Below are 17879 nucleotides of genomic sequence, written 5' to 3'. Positions count from 1 at the left end.
TCCAAGGAAATTATCTGTAAGGAGTATGTCCAGCCAAGTATGCTTTAGAATAGGTTCAAATATCTAAAGCCAATATTTAAATAGACCAGTTTTCCAGAATGAGTGGTAAAGGGTAGGAGGAAATAGGCACATGCCGCTTGTGTTCTGTTCTCACTTATTGTTTCATGTGTTCACGTTAAGCTTATTACAGAGAAAATTATTTATTGGCATTAATTTTACCTACTTCCTGTTTTCCCAATTAATGCTGTCTTCTGAGTAAATAAAATGTGATTTTTCTATTTTTCTGTTTTATTTATTTATTTTTTGTTGTCATTGTTGTAGGAGTAGGAGAAATTCAAAAGAATAAAAACTACTTTATCATTTGTTAAAATCTATTAATCTGATGCTGTGTTAGGCATTTAGCATACATCATTTCTAATTATTATATAACCATTCATAGTAGTTATCATTATCCTCATTTACTAATGAGAAAAATGAGACTCAGACAAGTTAAGTACATTGCTTATAATGGCTTAACTAGTAAGTAAGACGCCAGCACTCTCTTTAAGCTGACCCTGTTGTCATTACCTTTTGAGGATCCCACGGAGGACGATGAGAAGGCCTCAGACCTCTGATTTAACATCTTTTCTTTCCTGGTTTTTCCCCTACAGTTTGAGAGGATGCTCCCATCCCACCCTGGTTCAAGAGAACAGACTCATGGAGCCCTGCCTCTGGGCCCCCTCTTTCACTGATTAGTCCCTGCCCCAGGGGGAAGGAAAGGGCTACTAAGGAGTCTTGCCATATATTTCTTTATGCACTTGGGAAGATCAGTCACATGATGGTTCTTTCTGTGACATTTGGACAGTGATGAACCCAAGCCCTTTTGCTTTTGAATAAGGCCCATGTTATTAAATCATTCATAAGAGGATGAATTTAGTTTCTAGGACAGGGTGAACAGCTTTTATTTGGTTTGGCCTTGTGGCTCAGCTGGTAAAGAATATGCCTGCAATGTGGGAAACCTGGGTTCCATCCCTGGGTTGGGAAGATCCCCTGGAGAAAGGGATGGCTACCCACTCCAGTATTCTGGCCTGGAGAATTCTGTGGACTGTATGGTCCATGGGTTGCAAAGAGTCAGACACAACTGAGTGACTTTCACTTTCATTTTGCCACAGGAAGAACTATTGCTGTATTTATTTGTTTTTATTTTACCGTCTACTTCAAAAAGGGACATGGACTAACAATTGAAAGTCAACATGGACAACATATTGGTTTGGCCAAAAGGTTCATTGGGATTTTCTGTAAGATGTCATGGAAAAGTCTGAACAAACTTTTTGGCCAACCGAAATGAGTTATTAGAAAAGATAGTTTAATTTGCAGATACTATCAGCCAGTGTGACTTCTTTCTGGCAATATTTAATTTTATCACATTCTCCCTTTTTACTTTTGTGTTTATTTTCTTTCTAAAATTAATGTAAGGGAATTAAGCCTGGGCAGTTCTGTCTCAAAATGGCTCCTAGGCAGGCGATCATGGCACTCATCCATAACAGCGTCTTTCAGAGAGAAGGTAGAGGGTAACCTGAGACCTTGGTGAAGCACTCCGCAGTGAGCTTATTAAGCCACGCTTATAGTTAGACACTGCTTATTGGTCCATCTCAGTAGTTCTGAACTGAAACCTGTTTGTAGGAAATTATTGGAGAAAGAAAAATTTAGATGCTCTAACATGGAGGGGCTTCCCTGGTGGCTCAGACGGTAAAGAATCTGCCTGCAATGCAGGAGACCAGTTCTATCCCTTGGTCAGGAAGATCCCCTGGAGAAGGAAATGGCAACCCACTTCATTGTTGCCTAGAGAATTCCATGAGCCTGGCAGGGTACAGTCCCTGGGGTCACAAACAGTCAAACATGACTAACACTTGTGACTAACATTTTCTAACATGGAGGAAGGCAGGGGATAGGCATTGAATAAATACGTAACAGAAACGTATTTGCCTTTGTAAAATGGTTAAAATTTCTTTGTAGTTTGATATCTTTGTAGCTATCTGCAGATTAAAAAAAATTTTTTATGAAATATGTGCTGGGGAAACAGTGGTAAGTAAAACACATTGAACCTCACCTTTGTTAATGTAGAGCATAAGCTGGAGGGAAAGACAAAAACTAATTTCATGCACATAAAAATGTACATAATAAATGCTAAGAAGAAAAAGTGAGAGTGTAATGAGTGAGCTAAAGTAATAGGACCTAAGCTAATGTGAGTCTGAAAAGAGTGAGAAAGGGGAGATGTGTCAGGAAAAGCATCTCTAAGAAACTAATGTTTTCATAGCTACTTGAAAGGTGAGCAAGAGTGAACTAGGCCAAGAGCTGAGTGGTGAAAGTTGCATGCAATGGGCATATCAAGTTGAAACTAATCTCAAGTAGGAAAAAGATGGTGCATTTATGGAATGAAAAGGTCATTGTGACTGGAGGGTAGTAAATGAGGGAGAAAACAGTAGGTGAAGTTCAAGAGTAAGGCAGGGGCCAGATCATAAGGGGCTTTGTAAGCACTATTAAGATTTTATACTTAATCCTAAATACAGTGAGAAACCTCTGAAAAATGTCGTGCAACACAGGAACATGGTGACATTTACTAAGCTCAGATTGAACATTTTTATGTAGTTTTCTGGCTGTTTAAAAATGATCTTCCAGAGCCTTAGATTTGGTCATGTGGCCCTTTCAAAAGTTATTAGTTACTTTCACAAGGAAATGCCACTTTCCCAGAAACTTGAATCATCACAATTGGAAAGGAAAACTTCCTGGCTAGAGCAGGTATACCACTGCCCCTAATTCTTGGAAAATACTGTTTTTGAGTGGCTTTGCCAGTTGCAGTGTTAGATTTGTGTCTATTTATCTACCCCTGTGGTTCTCACACTTTAATGTGCATGGTAACAAAGCTGGAGGCTTCTTAAATGCAGACTACTAGGCCTGATCCCCAGATTCTGATTCAGGTCTGAGTTGGGACCTGAGAATTTGTGTTTCTAGCAAGTTCCAAGGTGCTTCTGGTCTGAGGTCCACGCCTAGAGAACCACTGATATTCATCTTGCAGAACACTTCAGGACCACTGGGATATACGTCTAAGGCATTTGCCTGGATATGAAGAATTTCTGTCAAAAGTTGGTGTAGTTCAGTTCTCTTAACCACACCCTCCTACTGACCACCAAAAGCAAAACCAATGTAATGCTGTTTTCAAAGGGAATATTATGTGAAAACACAACTGAATCAAGTTTATAAAGTCAGTTGACTTACTTGAAGTCTGGATCAGGGCCAGGACTAGAGAGAGAGACACGTGAGGCAACCAAGTCAGGGGAAAGACATCCTAAAGGAACTGAAGAGAGGGAAGTGGAGCCGCTCTGGTTGGAGCCAAGGGAATGGTGGGTGCGAGTTCAAAGCACCAGTTATTTTCACCTTCCCTGAAGAGGGTCCTTAAGAAACTCTCAGGCAAGTTGGAATGCTATTTACAAACCCTTGCTCTAATTCTTTGAACAGAAAGACTCTAATTGCCTCAAAGAGATTGAGGGCATCAGTCCTTCTAACATATTTGCATTTGATTTTTAAAACTTGTAATTGCTATATTGTAGAGTTATTCAAGGGAATATGAAAGATATAAAGGTGTAGGAGGTCTAGAGACCTGACATGGAGGAGCCCTAGAGTATTTGGGGATTGATGAGACATGTCTAGGGCTTCCCAGGTGGCACCAGTGGTAAAAAGCCTGTCTGCCAATGCAAGAGATGTAAGAGATGCGGGCTCCATCCCTGGGAGGGGAAGATCCCCTGCAGGAGGGCATGGCAGTCCACTCCAGAATTCTTGCCTGGAGAATCCCATGGGCAGAGGAACCTGGTGGGCTACAGTCCATAGCATTGCTAAGAGTCAGACACGACTGAAGCGACTTAGCAAGACATATCTAAAACAGAGATACTTTGAATCAGTGTCCGAGTGAGTGGTAAAGGCAGTGATTATGGAGATGAGAAGGTTCACACTGAGCTAGAATAGCTACGGAAAGGGAACTTCATGCCAAGGTTGGACTTAAGCTGGACTCTTAGTAGTTAGGAATATGAGATGTCACATGCAATGATGAACAGGATCTTTTAGTGTCCTTTTTTTCCCCCTTTATTCCATTTTCATTTATTTCCTTTCTATTCATTGAGGCCAAATAAAAGTAGATTTGTTTTAAAATGAAAGTTTTCTGAAAACTAGAATGTGGGGTAAGAATTGGTATACCAAGGGGACTTAATGATACAATTATATTTTCCTAACTTTCAGTTCATAATTCATTCTCTTAAACAAATATTGGTTAAATACCTCTGTTCCCAGTACAATACTTTATATACTGTATGCTATACATAGAAAAAATAGGTGTAAACTCATGGAGCTTACAAATTAAAAGGGAATAAAATATCAATCATATAAGTACTCAAATAATTATTAAAATATATTTGTGATAAGTGCAAAGAAGGGAAAAGAGATGAGAGGATATTCCAGACTGTATTTTTCTTAATTTTGATTCTTAATTAAGATAATTAATCTATTGATGAGACTTGGATTTTGCTTACAGTTACTTTTTCAGGTTTAATAGGGAATATTGATATTTTTAATAAGGAATATTACCGGAGAGAAGAATCCTTAACACCTTTACTAAGATGTGTACTCGCTCTACCAAGATAGTGATCTTTATAGTCAGAAGGATATGGATTTAAATCATGGCATGACAATTCTAAATCTGTTTCCTTTTCTGTGAGATGAATTAGTATAATGTATATCTAGTGTTTGGCATAGCCTTGGCATACAGTAGATGATTAATGAAAGATCACCATGGTTACTGTTGTTATTAACTGGAGTAGTATTTCTTCCCCCAGCAGGCAGTGACAGGGAAGTCTAACAGTACCAGAAGGGAGGGAGTCCCATTACGTGAGATAGAAAGTGAAGCCCAGGAAGCTGTAGGAGATGAACTTCACATTCTACTCATCTGAATGGATCCAGTTTGTGACTTCTCTTCCCCCTCATTCATGTGGGAAATCCCAATTATGTAAGCGTGATTTTGCTTTTGGAACAGGTGCTGATATCTGCTTCAGACAACGTGTGACCCAGATCAATTTGAGAAACAACAAGTGGGAAGTCTCCAGGGAAACGGGCTCCTCTGAGCAGTTTGACATCATTGTCCTCACGATGCCTGTTCCTCAGATTCTGCAGCTTCGAGGTGACATCGCCAACTGTGAGTCTCAGCCTGCGCTGTTTACCTCAGGGACTGGGCTTTCTCTGATCTGAGTGAATTCAGCTTACCTGTCTTAGCAAAGGGTAGATATGGGCTCTACTGATTGACATGTTCTAAAAACAGATAATATGGCCTGGTTCATGATACTAGTCTCGGTCAAACTGTAATCCAGATTTTTTAAAAAAAAATTAAAAATTGAGTATTTCTCTTTTTGTTCTTGTTTTTAAGAAATATTTTTGAGGAAGATATAGTAGTTTGACCCAAAAGAAGAACAGTCTCTTTGTGGCTATTCTGGAAAAAAAGATTTTTATGGTGTAAACATTGATTATGTGACAAACATGTAAACTTTATCTTGAGTTGTTCCTGAGTGTGAGTCTCAGGTTCTTCCCTGACTGAAATTTGTTGGACTCCCCCTTTACCTAACTTCTCCCACCTCTTTTCGTAAAAAATGGCTTTGAGACTAATTCACATACTAAACAACCCATCCACCTGAAGTGTGTATTTCAGTGGTATTTATTTCAGATATCCAATGACATAAAACCATTCCCACAGTCAATAGCTCTCACTTCCATCCCTCCATCTTCCATCCCTGCCCCTAGCTCTAAGCAGACAATAAACTAGTTTCTGTCTCTATAGAGTTCCCTGTTATCTGGATTCTTAAGAAGAGCTTTTCTATAAGCTCTGCTTTGCGTCTACCTGTGCCAGGTTTAACTGATTATTTCCCTGACCTTCATCGTGTTTTGAGTGAACCTGATACATCAAAGTTATTGATTTCTGGATGATACTTCATATTGCCTTGAATTCCATGAGTTGAAACAAGACAGTCTGGTGATGGTGGCAAGACTTCAAGGATGTGACATGCCTGTAGCTTTTGACTTTGTTGCGTGACTGAAGGTGACATTGGATTTGATTGAGAAATGGCCTTTTGTCCCCATTGGAAAGAAACCTGGCAACAAGTATGGTTTATAGATCTTAGATTTAGAACTGTAATAGAGCTTGTTCTCTGAGGAAGAATGGAGCTGGATATTTCATCTTGAAAGCAGTTTGAGTATCAGTTCTACCATGCAGTAACAATATATAGCTTCTTTTCTAGTATAGTGTGAGAGAGGAATATAAAAAGGACTGGAATATTTATTAGATGGCTATAGGCAAGCTAGAAAACTAACGTCAAAGATCTCTTTCATGCATCTATATCTAGTGTGCTACCAAAGTCACTTTAAAGTAGGATAATTTATTGTCATGGATTCTGTAAAAATTGAATTGGTTTTGAGACAGTGTTAAATAATATATTGTAACTTTTAACTAAAACATGATTATTGGTCAATGTATTCAGTTGTATTATAAATTGCATATTCCAGTTTTTAAAGCTACATAACTTTGTATGTAATGAGAGACCTGTTAGTGATGCATTTTAAAAATATTTCTCAATATTTGTATTAAATGACATACAAAGTATCACACCATGACATAGACTGAGTCCTAAGATGTTCAAGGGCCTGCTAATCAATAATTTTATTTAGATTATCTGTTGTCTTACTTTTTGAGTCGCTTTTGAACTGTTGTTGGGCTGAGAGAGATAACTTAACTCTACTATTACTGTATTGGTTTCCTGGGGTTTGGGAAGGTGAATTTTGCTTTATGAATTTTTGATACTATATTATTTGATTCATAATATGTTTCCATTAAAATTATACCCTTTAATTTAAATTCTTTCTTTAGTGTCATTTTTATTTTATTTTGCTTTCACATCAACCTTGACTGATAAGTAAGATGATTGTTCTTTTATTTTCATTTGTCTGGTACATCCTTTTTACTTTAGCCTTTTGGAGATATTTATTTTAGAAGTACTTTTTTATTTGTTTATTTTTGAGTCCAGTAATTTCATAAAGAGATATCTTATTGTTAATAACTTTGTGTCAGTTTTTCACAGATTGCGTTAACTTGTTTTTTATTTGAAGATTCAGCTTTTCCCTTATTTTCAGCTCAGTTTCCTTTTAATACTTAAATAATGATTTATCTTTGTTCCATTTATTACAATCCCAGAGTATCTAAAAAAATTCAATACACAAATATCTGCCATTTGTCTCAACTCAGTTTCAATTTTGGTCTTTCTGTTATTTTTTACTTTCTATTTCTAGCCTTCCTCTATGTCATCCATGTTGCTTCCAAATGTATTCCTTTTGCTCCCTTCCTTGAGATATTGTTTCAAAGAGGTCATAGATTTCTTCACTGTTGTTAGGTCATTCATTGCCTGAGTATTTGTTGAGCTAATCTGCTTCCTAGAAAAATATTTTCTAATATGTCTTTTCCTCAGCTTATTTGTTAGGGTCTGTTATGTTCTATTGTCTTCCTTTCCTCTGCATAGGTTCCTGCCTAATCGTTATTCATCTTTAAATAGGGCTATTTCTATCAATTTGAAACAGTGTTGTCACAGAAGACCAGACATTTCAGTTAAAGTATGTTCCATAAATTTTGTAAATACCTATCTGTGAACTATTAAATGCTATTGATCAAAAAAAAAAAAAAAAATAAATGCTATTGATCATTTTATTTACTAACGTGGAAAGATTTTGAAATATTTTTAAGTTAAAAAGGATAAAAAGATGCATTGCTTTTTCTTCTGTGTCTACCAAAAATAGTTTAATAGCATTGCTACTGCTTCAAGATGGTTTTCATTTTCTTTATCATAATTTTTTGAACAGTCATAACTTTAAAAATAAAGGTAGTTTACTGTTACTATAAAAAATGTATAAAAAATGTAATGTTTACACCATTTTAAAAGTGTATCATGCTGAAAAGGAAATAGATCTCTTTTTCCTTTTCTGTTTTAGTGGTAGGATACATAGACTCTTTAGGGGTTTCCCAGGTGGCTCGGAGGTAAAGATCTGCCTGCTAATGTAGGAGACACCAGGGAATCGAGTTCAGCCCCTGGGTTGGCAAGAACCCCTGGAGGAGGAAATGGCCACTCACTCCAGTATTCTTGCCTTAAAAATCCCATGGACAGAGGAACCTGGTGGGCTACAGTCTGTGGGGTCCTACAATCTCTGGGACCCCAAAGATTTGGCTGTGATAAGAGCGAACATATAGGCTCTTTGTGATGAAAAAGTTTAAGAATGATTGACTTAGTACTTTTGACTGAGGGCAAGGATCTTTGGGGTGTTGTTCCAGCTCAGTTCAGAATTGGCCTTCATGCAAATAATTCTGTGTTTACTTCGTTGTTATGAAATAACCCACTCTAGCAGTCAAGGTTAAAAACAGAATGTCCTAACATGACCCTTGAATACCTGTGGGTCTAAAACAAAGGGATTAAAAATATATGATTTCTCTTTATGCTATAAATCTCAATAAGGACCTCGGTATGAGAAATTACTGTCATCGCTCTGTATTTGGAGAACCTTAAAGAGTGTTGCTTGCTTGTTCAGTCAATTCAGTTCAGTCTGCCAGTCATGTCTGACTCTTTGTGACTCCATGGACTGCAGCACACCAGGCCTCCCTGTCCATCACCAACTCCCGGAGTTTACTCAAACTCAGGTCCATTGAGTCGGTGATCCTTGCCAACCATCTCATCCTCTGTCATCCCCTTTTCCTCCCGCCTTCAATCTTTCCCAGCAGCAGGGTCTTTCCCAATGATTAGTCATCTTCAATGTTTATGGAAGACCTCTATTTACAAAGCTATCTATTGCCATCTAGTGGACACAGTATATATTGCAGTTTCCCTCCTAATTTTTTAACTCCAGAGAACTGGGGGTTTCCCTGATGGCTCAGAGGGTAAAGAATCCGCCAGCAATCCAGGAGACACAAGTTCCATCCCTGGGTCGAGAACTATGAGTAAGACTGAAATATAGGCTATATATATAATTATCTGTAATATAATTCACAAAACTCCATTCACACAAGGAAATGAATTTAGGCCCATGATAATTAACTAACTTACCCAAAAGTTTATAGCAATTAGTGACAGAACTAGGGCTGTGCTACAAGTCTCACATTCGTGCAGACCTGTGTCTCTGGACTCCTTTGTTCTTGTCTTCTCATTCTCTCTGTCCCTCTTTCTCAATCATGTCTACCCGTAGAATCAATATAGAGCCATCTCTAACCTGAAAGACTTCCCTTTGGGTTACAGCATGGTCTGGATTTTCCCTTATCTATTTCTCCCTTTCCCTATTTTCCTTTTTACAGGAAAAGCAGAGCTAGTGTTTTTGGCAGTTAATTATTACATTCTCCCAGTTGGGAGAATAAGGAAGCTTTATGCACGATATAGTGAATGTCTTGTGATTCATGATTTGCCATCTGGTTGTGGAATGGCAACCCACTCCAGTATTCTTGCCTGGAGAATTCCATGGACAGAGGGGCCTGGCGGGCTACAGTCCATGAAGTCCCATAGAGTCGGACACAACTGAGCAACTAACACTTTCACTTTCACTTTATAACTCTGCTACTCTCTAATATATTAATATTATAGAGATTAACTCACTTGATCCTCACAATGATTCTAATGGCTATAATTTCCATTTCTGGTGGTGATGGTGAGGTGAGCCTTAGTAGTGTGATTTCAGGGCCCATACACATAACCGCTTTTAGGCACAGTGTCTTAGACCTTGCTATTACTGATTGTTTCCTGTACTTGTGAATTCCCACAATGTCCTGCTCATTCTTGTTCACCATGTTTCTCAAACTTTCCTAAATGAACACTGTGAGTTAAAAAAATACTTAAAGGGCTGACAAAGGTCTGTATAGTCAAAGTATGGTTTTTCCAGTAGTTGTTTACGGCCATGAGAGTTGGACCATAAAGAAGGCTGAGAGCCAAAGAATTGATGCTTTTGAACTGTGGTGCTGGAGAAAACTCTTGAGAGTCCCTTGGACAGCAAGGAGATCAAAGCAGTTAAGCATAAATGAAATCAACCCTGAATATTCATTAGAAGGAATGATGCTGAAGCCGAAGGCCCAACACTTTGGTCACCTAATGCAAAGAGCCAACTCACAGAAAAAAAGATCCTGATGCTGGGAGAGATTGAAGGCAAAAAGAGAGTGGAGTGGCAGAATATGAGATGGTTAGATAGCATCATTGACTCAATGAACATGAGTCAGAGCAAATTCCAGGAGCTAGTGAAGGACAGAGGAGCCTGGCGTGCTGCAGTCCATGGGGTCTCATAGAGTTGGACACGACTTCGCAACTGAACAACAACAAGGGGCACCTTTGAGAAGATTTTGATTCTTACTCTTTGGATCGAGCCCAGGAATCCGTATCTTTAACAGGTATCCTTATGGGAGTTTTTTCTTCCCAGTTAAGCCTGTTTGGCACAGTCTGCCCTATCATAGTACTCATCAGATTTTATTGTGATTCTTACTTTTTTAGTAAGTGTCTTCCCCACTAAGTGATAAAATTCAGAGGAAACGGCTCCTATAGGCCACTCCATCCCCACCCAACATCAAATACCATTTTGCATATAGACCCACCAGGTACTGTGCTCAGTCATGTTTGACTCTTTGAGACCCCACGGACTGTAGCCCATCAGGCTCCTCTATCCATGGGATTTTCCAGATGAGAATACTGGAGTGGATTGCCTTTTTCTCCTCCAGGGGATCTTCCTGACCCAGGGATAAAACCCGTGTCTCCTGCGTCTCCATGCAGACCCACACATTGTAGTTATTGTTCAGTCAGTATCTGCCAAATGAATGTCTCTTTTATTTCCAAACTTGATTATAAGCTCCTAGAAGTCAGTGAATCTTAGAGTCTACCGGTCCTGGCTTGGGCCCTGGTTAATGATACTAGGATAAAAGCGTGAATGTCAATAGATCATGGAATTTTAGGATTAGGTGAAACTTTGAGGCTAATTGCTTCTTTCACCCTCATGAGCAATTTAAGACGTCATCAGTCCTGTATCAGTTCATATAATGTATTAGGGGCTGGACAGGAGAAAGTATGGTCAAGAAAAAAGGAAACACCTTTCAAATATCATTGTTTTGATTTCATGTTTCCTACACATTTAAAGGGGGTTTCCCTAGTGGCTCAGCCATAAAGAATCCGCCTGCAATGCAGGAGATGCAGATTCGATCCCTGGGTCAGGAAGATCCCCTAGAGGAAGGTACAGTAACCCACTCCAATATTGTTACCTAGAGAATCTCATGGACAGAGAAGCCTGGAGGGCTACGGTCCACTGGCTTGCAAAGAGTCAGATATGACTGTAGCGACTGAGCACATACATTTCAATAGAGCTCTTATCAGTTGTAATGGAACATCTGAAATGCACATCCTGACTTTCCTGCCATAGTTGTTTCATTCTCTTGCTAGAAAAGTGGCAGAGACAGTGGAAAAGAGTGGGATAAACCTTGTAAAAATAAAGCAGATGGGATGTGCTAAGTGATTTTGAGGAATGCTGCTGCTTCAGCTTCTAAGTCGCTTCAGTTGTGTCCGACTCTGTGCGACCCCATAGACGGCAGCCTACCAGGCTCTGCCATCTCTGGGATTCTCCAGGCAAGAACACTGGAGTGGATTGCCATTTCCTTCTCCAATGCATGAAAGTGAAAAGTGAAAGTGAAGTCACTCAGTCGTGTCTGACTCTTAGCAACCCCATGGACTGCAGCTCACCAGGCTCCTTCAGGCAAAGAGTACTGGAGTGGGGTGCCATTGCCTTCTCCGTTTTGAGGTATGGGGAACATGAGAAGTTTCTTTTCTCTGCTCCCGACCTCCCCCTCTATGGGGCTCCTTAGGTTTTCTCCCACATGCTTAGATGAGAGGAATGAGTAGTTTAAAGGGTCTCAATGAATATGCATCCTTTATAGTTTGGTCCTTAAAACAGAGTGATAAATTTTTCTTATGGAAAAGGAAAGAAGGAAGGAAGGAAAAGAGAATGGAAGGATGGAAAAAAGGAAGAGAGGTAGAGACACAGAGAGACCCAGAGAGAGAGGAGACGGACTGGGTGGGAGCAGAAGTGAGGGTCTGCGTTGAGCTGAGCTCGTGGTCACAGGTCAGAAGAGTCGCCAGGAGGAGAGAGGAGAGAGGCAAGGGGAGTCATTGAGCTAGCCTCCTTCGGGGATCCCGGTCTCCTCTGGGGTCTTGGAATGAACCACACGTGCTTCACCTGTGCTTTGTTCACAGAGCTCCCGTTGCCCAGCACAATTTGACACCTCCTCTGTGTTCATTCTCCTTCAGGATCCAACTCAGCCTCTGTCCTTCAGAGCTTCCAGGGGGAAGCTGGAATGAAATGAAATCCGTTTCACAGAAAGTGTGCTTCACAGAAAGTGTTCTGATCACTTGGTGTTTACTTATTTAGCATTGGCTACTCTGTGGAGGGAGTTAAGAGACAGAGCCAGAGTTTGTAACCCAGCGCTGCCTCTTAATGTCTGGGTGATCTGGGGCAAGTTGCTTAACGTCTCTGAGCTTTGGTTTCCATCTTCATAAAATGAGGATAAGTAACCACATAGGATTTAGTGAAGATTACATGGGATAGCCTGAGTAGAGGACTTAGAAGTATGCTGAGCACACAGTAAGAACTTGTTAGTGTTGATACTAATACTGCCAGTAACTTTTTCGTGTTTACAACTTCTTTACCCTTAATGAAGAGTTCTGAGATGTCTGTTTAAAGGGTTGTATGCTTAGTGTTGGGGATTAAACAATAGTGACTATTTTACTTTCAGGGTTTTACAAATAGAACACATCACAGACGTATTCACTGTTGTGAAAGAACATGACAATTGCCTTGAAAACCCTACATTAATTAACTTTTGATTAATGAGTTGATCACTTTTGTAAGAGGAATAAGTCATCAGAACTTTTTCACAAGTCAGCAGCGACATTTTTATGAAAGCCTCCTCTTTCAGAGGGAGGTACAATCTCACGCCTCCACTACATCTCTTTACCCCACACCTCGAACCTGTACCAGAGTCAGTGAATAAACCCCAGGTCATAACATCTGCACCCACCCATGTGACCTCCGTGTACACTCTTCATAGGATCACCCCTACCTCTGAGGAAGCACCATGATGGAAACATTTCTTAAGTGTCCGCATGTTCCTGACATTTTTTCTAAATGCTAGCTCATGTAAATTTAGAAGATGCAAAGCCCACTGGCCAGGTGTTCTCATTAGGCTGTGTGTGAGCACAAAAATAACAGATGAGCTTTACATCTGACAAGTGTCAAGTTCTGTTTTAAGGAAAACCAACAGGAAAGCATTTTTATAAGGTGGTGTAGTCTGAACTCTTGGTTATGAATAAGCAAATGATCGTGTACAAATCATCTCTGTAGACAAGTCAGATTCATTATTATCACTCAAATGTGTGCCTACAAAAAGGCAGCCAGAAATCTCCTAGTAAGGATTTTGGATATCAATAAAAATCATATTGGAAACACAATGAGAAATATTAATTTGCCCTTCTGCAAAACAATGGTGTATTTGTATCCAGAATATCCTGTGATCATCTTAAGTTAGAATTTGCAACACTAGGGAGCAAAGGATCATTCATTGCTTCATTTCTCTAAATATACAAATTATCTGCTAAGACCATCTTTCTATTCACCTGATAGCAAACCCAACCTCAGTCATCATTAGAGCTGCTTCCCTTCCCTTTGGGATCCCACAGGAATCCCAAGCTTCTATAATGCCTAAAAACAGAGGAGGTATGGGACCTAAGTCCATAAGGTTGTCATTGTTACTGCCCCATCATCTCTGCTGTGTGGGACTGGGCCAGCCCTGGTCCTCTGACATGGGTTAGATATGATGCCTTGTGTGAACTCAAGGATGCCTTTCAAGGGATAACACTGCACTGACACCGAGAGCTTTCCACTGTTCTACATGCTGAGAGACATACTCCATAGGCATTGTGCAGTAAGATCCCAGCCGGGCCGGGCACGCAGGTGAGAGCTAGGTCTCCACCTGGGCAGGAATCCCCCCAAACCCGTGTCCCTTAAGCATTTTATCTCCCCCTCCCTTTTTCAGGAATCTGCTAACTTAATCCAATCTAAGACTCTGCAAAAGAAAGACACTTTGCTTTTGGATGTGGGTGTGTATGTGGCTATCCCAGCCTTTAGAAACACAACATTGAATGTCTCTTTCCTAGATTGGAAGGTGGAGAAAAGGGAGTTTATTTTCCCTAAATACCATATTTTGGTGAGTTCTTTAATTTCTACTTGCTGTATTATAGCGAAAATGTGGTAAAGCTACAGGTCTCAAGCAGGCAAACTATAATAACCAAAGGATCACATGCATATATGAATATAATCCAAAAGAAATGAGAAATTCTTTATCTAGAAATATAATACTCCACACTTGTACAATGGAGATTTACAATAGTGGTGGAGATGCATGTATACATGTACATGTATATTCAGTTATAAATTAGAAGAACCTGCAACTGTCATGAAAATTCTAGAATATAGCCACTAAAGGAAGAGCAGAAGCCTTTAAGCCTTAAGGTACATAGTTTTACACTAAGGAGATGCCACTCTACTTCAATGTACAGAAGTTTTCAATCCAATAAAATATCATTTATTTGACTGCATCTAAAAAAATGCTTCCCAGGTGGCGCTAGTGGTAAAGAACCCACCTGCCAATGCAGATGTAGGAGACTAGAGTTGATCTTTGGGTTGGGGAGATTCCCTGGAAAAGGAAATGGCAACCCACTCCAGTATTCTTGCCTGGAGAATCCCGTGGACAGAGGAGCCTGGAAGGCTACAGTCCATGGGGTTGCAAAGAGTTAGACATGACTGACGTGGCTTAGCACACATGCATGTCCACACAGTACAAACAATGCTTACTTGGCTTACATTTTAAAAGTCAAAACACTTGTTCATCTGAAGTGTAATCATTTAAAAGTTTTAGTAAATTCACAGATGGTAGGTTTTTAATGAACTATTAAAAATCCTGGGGTTACATTTTTTACTTTCTAAAGATGTACTGGTAAATAACCACCTTCTCAGTAGTTACCTACATACCATCCCTGCTCTTTTCTCACACTGGTGCTCTAGAAAGCAAAACAGAGCTCCTCAGACTGTCCCCTCACTCTTGTTTTCCTTTCCAGTCTCTGATTTCAGATATTCTACCACCAATTTGCACCTTAGTGCTTATATTTAAGGTGTATAAAATTGTTCAGAATCTTTCTTTTTTAGATATTATGTACTTTTTAAATTTGAATTTTATTTTATAATTGATATACCTTATTGATGAAAGTTTTAAAAGTAAAATAAAACCAGTCATAATTCCAGCCACAAAGATATTAACCCATCTAGCTGAGAGTTTCTAAATCTAACTTGAAGTCTATTTCTTTTGATAAGAGAATTCAACCCTTTTACATTTAATGAAATAACAATTATATTGTATTTATCCTTAACATTGATGTCTATTTTTTATTTTACTTTCTTTACTACTTTTTCCCATTTTCTTATTGGCCAACTCTATCAAGTATTCTTATTCATTTCCTCACGTTGTTCATTTATACCGTCTACAGTGCTTTGTCATTCCATTATTGGTTATCTTCTTACCTATTGCAAACACACTTAAATTTAAACATATTTCAGCTCCCTCCTATTCCCCTCTACTTCATTCCACAAATATTTTTTGAATGTTTACTATATTACATTTTGTTGGGTAAGTTAAAAAAATTGAGTAGTCTTGCTTCTCCTCTCCCCAAGTAATTTTTCATTACTTTAAATGACAAAGCTGATTAGTAATCTTATAAAACTGAAACAATCCAAAGTTGAACTAATAATTCATTTTCTGTGCTGTCTTCCTTTTCTACTCCCTGGAGGTATAATAATTAACGTTAACAGTTTAGTGAGTGCTCTTCTACACCTTGCTCCAGGCATATGGGTACCTTCTAAATGTATTGTCTTGAAATTTGCATTTTAAATTAACAATCCTTTTAGATAAATACCACTAATTTATTTCTGTTTAACAGTTGCATTATTTTCTGTAGTTTGGGAGTACTAGAATTTCGATTGTCACCTCTTATTGTTTATTGATAGCATTTACCTGGTTTCCAGTTTTTTTCCTTTTCATTCCTGTTTATTGCTAAACTGGGTGATAAAGTATCAACATTGGAATTTTGACATCTGTATGTTTTAATACATATTGCTATATTACTTTCCCAAAATTTTGTAATGGTTCTCATTCTCAGTGTTTGAGAATGCCTATACACTCATTAACACTGAATATTTTAAATTTTTTATTAATCTTTTAAGATTTCTGCCAAAATGATAAATGAAAACTGAATTTATTCTTGCCTTAATTTGTATTTCCCTTGATTTAAAGTAAGATTGAGCCTCACAGCAAAAGTTTATTGGTCACTTGAATTTTCTCTTTTGTAAATGTCCTGGTCATCTGTTATGCTTTCTTTTCTAGTGGGCTGTTCTTTTAGGAGCATTTCATATATAAGAGACATTAAAGTATTTCATAGGTAAGAGATATTACAAAATATTTTCTAGATTCTTATTTATTTACATTTTGCTTTTGTCATTTTTCTTAGTAATTTGTTAAGATTTTTATTTAGTTAAGTATGTCTGTCTTTCATAGATGTTCCATTTTCTGACTTGCTAAGGACTATTTTTCTCACTCTAAAGTCGTAAAAATGTTATAAATTATATTTTAATAATTTTAATTCTTATGTTTTACATTTTAATCTTTATTTGTAACATATGTTTTATAAGATATGAGAAACAAATCTAGTTTTGTGGGCATTTCCCCCCACCCTGGTGGTACCAATTTTATCAGCCCCATTTATTTAGTATGGGTTTTTTACTCTCACTAAATCAAAATTCCACATTTATCACAAGTTCAGTTCCATACATGCTTGCATCTGCTTCTGGATACCTATTCTGTTCCATTTATTTATCCCTTTGCCAACACTATCACTATTTTCTTTATAGTCACTTTGTGTTTGTTACTCATTTTTAAGGAGTCTGAACTATATGGGTGCAAAAATGGGGAAGTTTTATTTTTTTCCTGGAACTGCCCTCACATTTTCCTACTTGAACTCCATGCCTTTCTAGAGGTTGAGTGCCTTAATGACATCTTGGTCATGTGCTCCAACTTTCTAGTCTCTTTTGTCTGTTAAATACTTGGTTTTTAAGACTCAGCTGTGCTTATTTTTGAACTTCAGTCTCGATTCAGAATCATTCTCTCTATCCCTAGTGCCAGGTAGGCCTGTCTGTGGTACCAGGGGCTTGTGGCAGGGTGAACTGTGGGGTCTATTTTATATCAATACACATACCCTTTCAGTTTCTCTTTGAATATCTATGCCTTCCTCCCTTCAGACTCTGTACTCTCCGGGAGACATTGATTACTCCCATGACTGACTGGCAGCTTGGCGGTGGTAAAAAGATGGTCTAGGTTTCCCTGCACCTCATTCCTGTTGTCTGATGGTTGGTGATGGGTCCATATAGACAGTGTGTGATATGTTTTCTTGGTCCAGTGGGCAGATTTCAACTTCATGCTGGACGTTCCTGGGGCTGTTAACAGCCCCCTTCTCTAACCCAGAAGCAGCAATGTCTCTCCCAGGCAATCACATCAGCAAACTTTTGCCCTAGCGCTTGCAAGTTCTTCAGTTCAGGAAGTACCTCATTAGAAAACAAGGTCCTGGCTACCCCTTTGGGGAGTTCCCTACCCAGAGGTTGTTTCTGAATTATTCTCTTGGGGCCTCTTGGGAGGGGAATTACCCCCTCCCTGC

General features: G+C 38.8%; 1 protein-coding gene across 3 annotated transcripts in view; it reads left to right on the top strand.

The window, feature by feature from the left end:
- The window catches only part of RNLS (renalase, FAD dependent amine oxidase), a 273228-nt gene that overhangs the window by 7711 nt on the left and 247638 nt on the right, over positions 1 to 17879 (top strand). For all 3 annotated transcript variants that reach the window (XR_010661543.1, XM_065922853.1, XM_065922854.1), the window contains exon 4: positions 5060 to 5218. Coding sequence is in view for 2 of the 3 variants with exons in the window: in XM_065922853.1 (XP_065778925.1) it covers positions 5060 to 5218 (159 nt within the window). In the remaining variant the exon portion in view is untranslated. The remainder of the gene's footprint in view (positions 1 to 5059; positions 5219 to 17879) is intronic.

This window comes from Muntiacus reevesi, chromosome 2 (genome assembly GCF_963930625.1).
Source record: "Muntiacus reevesi chromosome 2, mMunRee1.1, whole genome shotgun sequence".
Lineage (NCBI taxonomy): Eukaryota > Metazoa > Chordata > Mammalia > Artiodactyla > Cervidae > Muntiacus > Muntiacus reevesi.
This window is presented reverse-complemented; position numbering and strand designations above follow the sequence as displayed.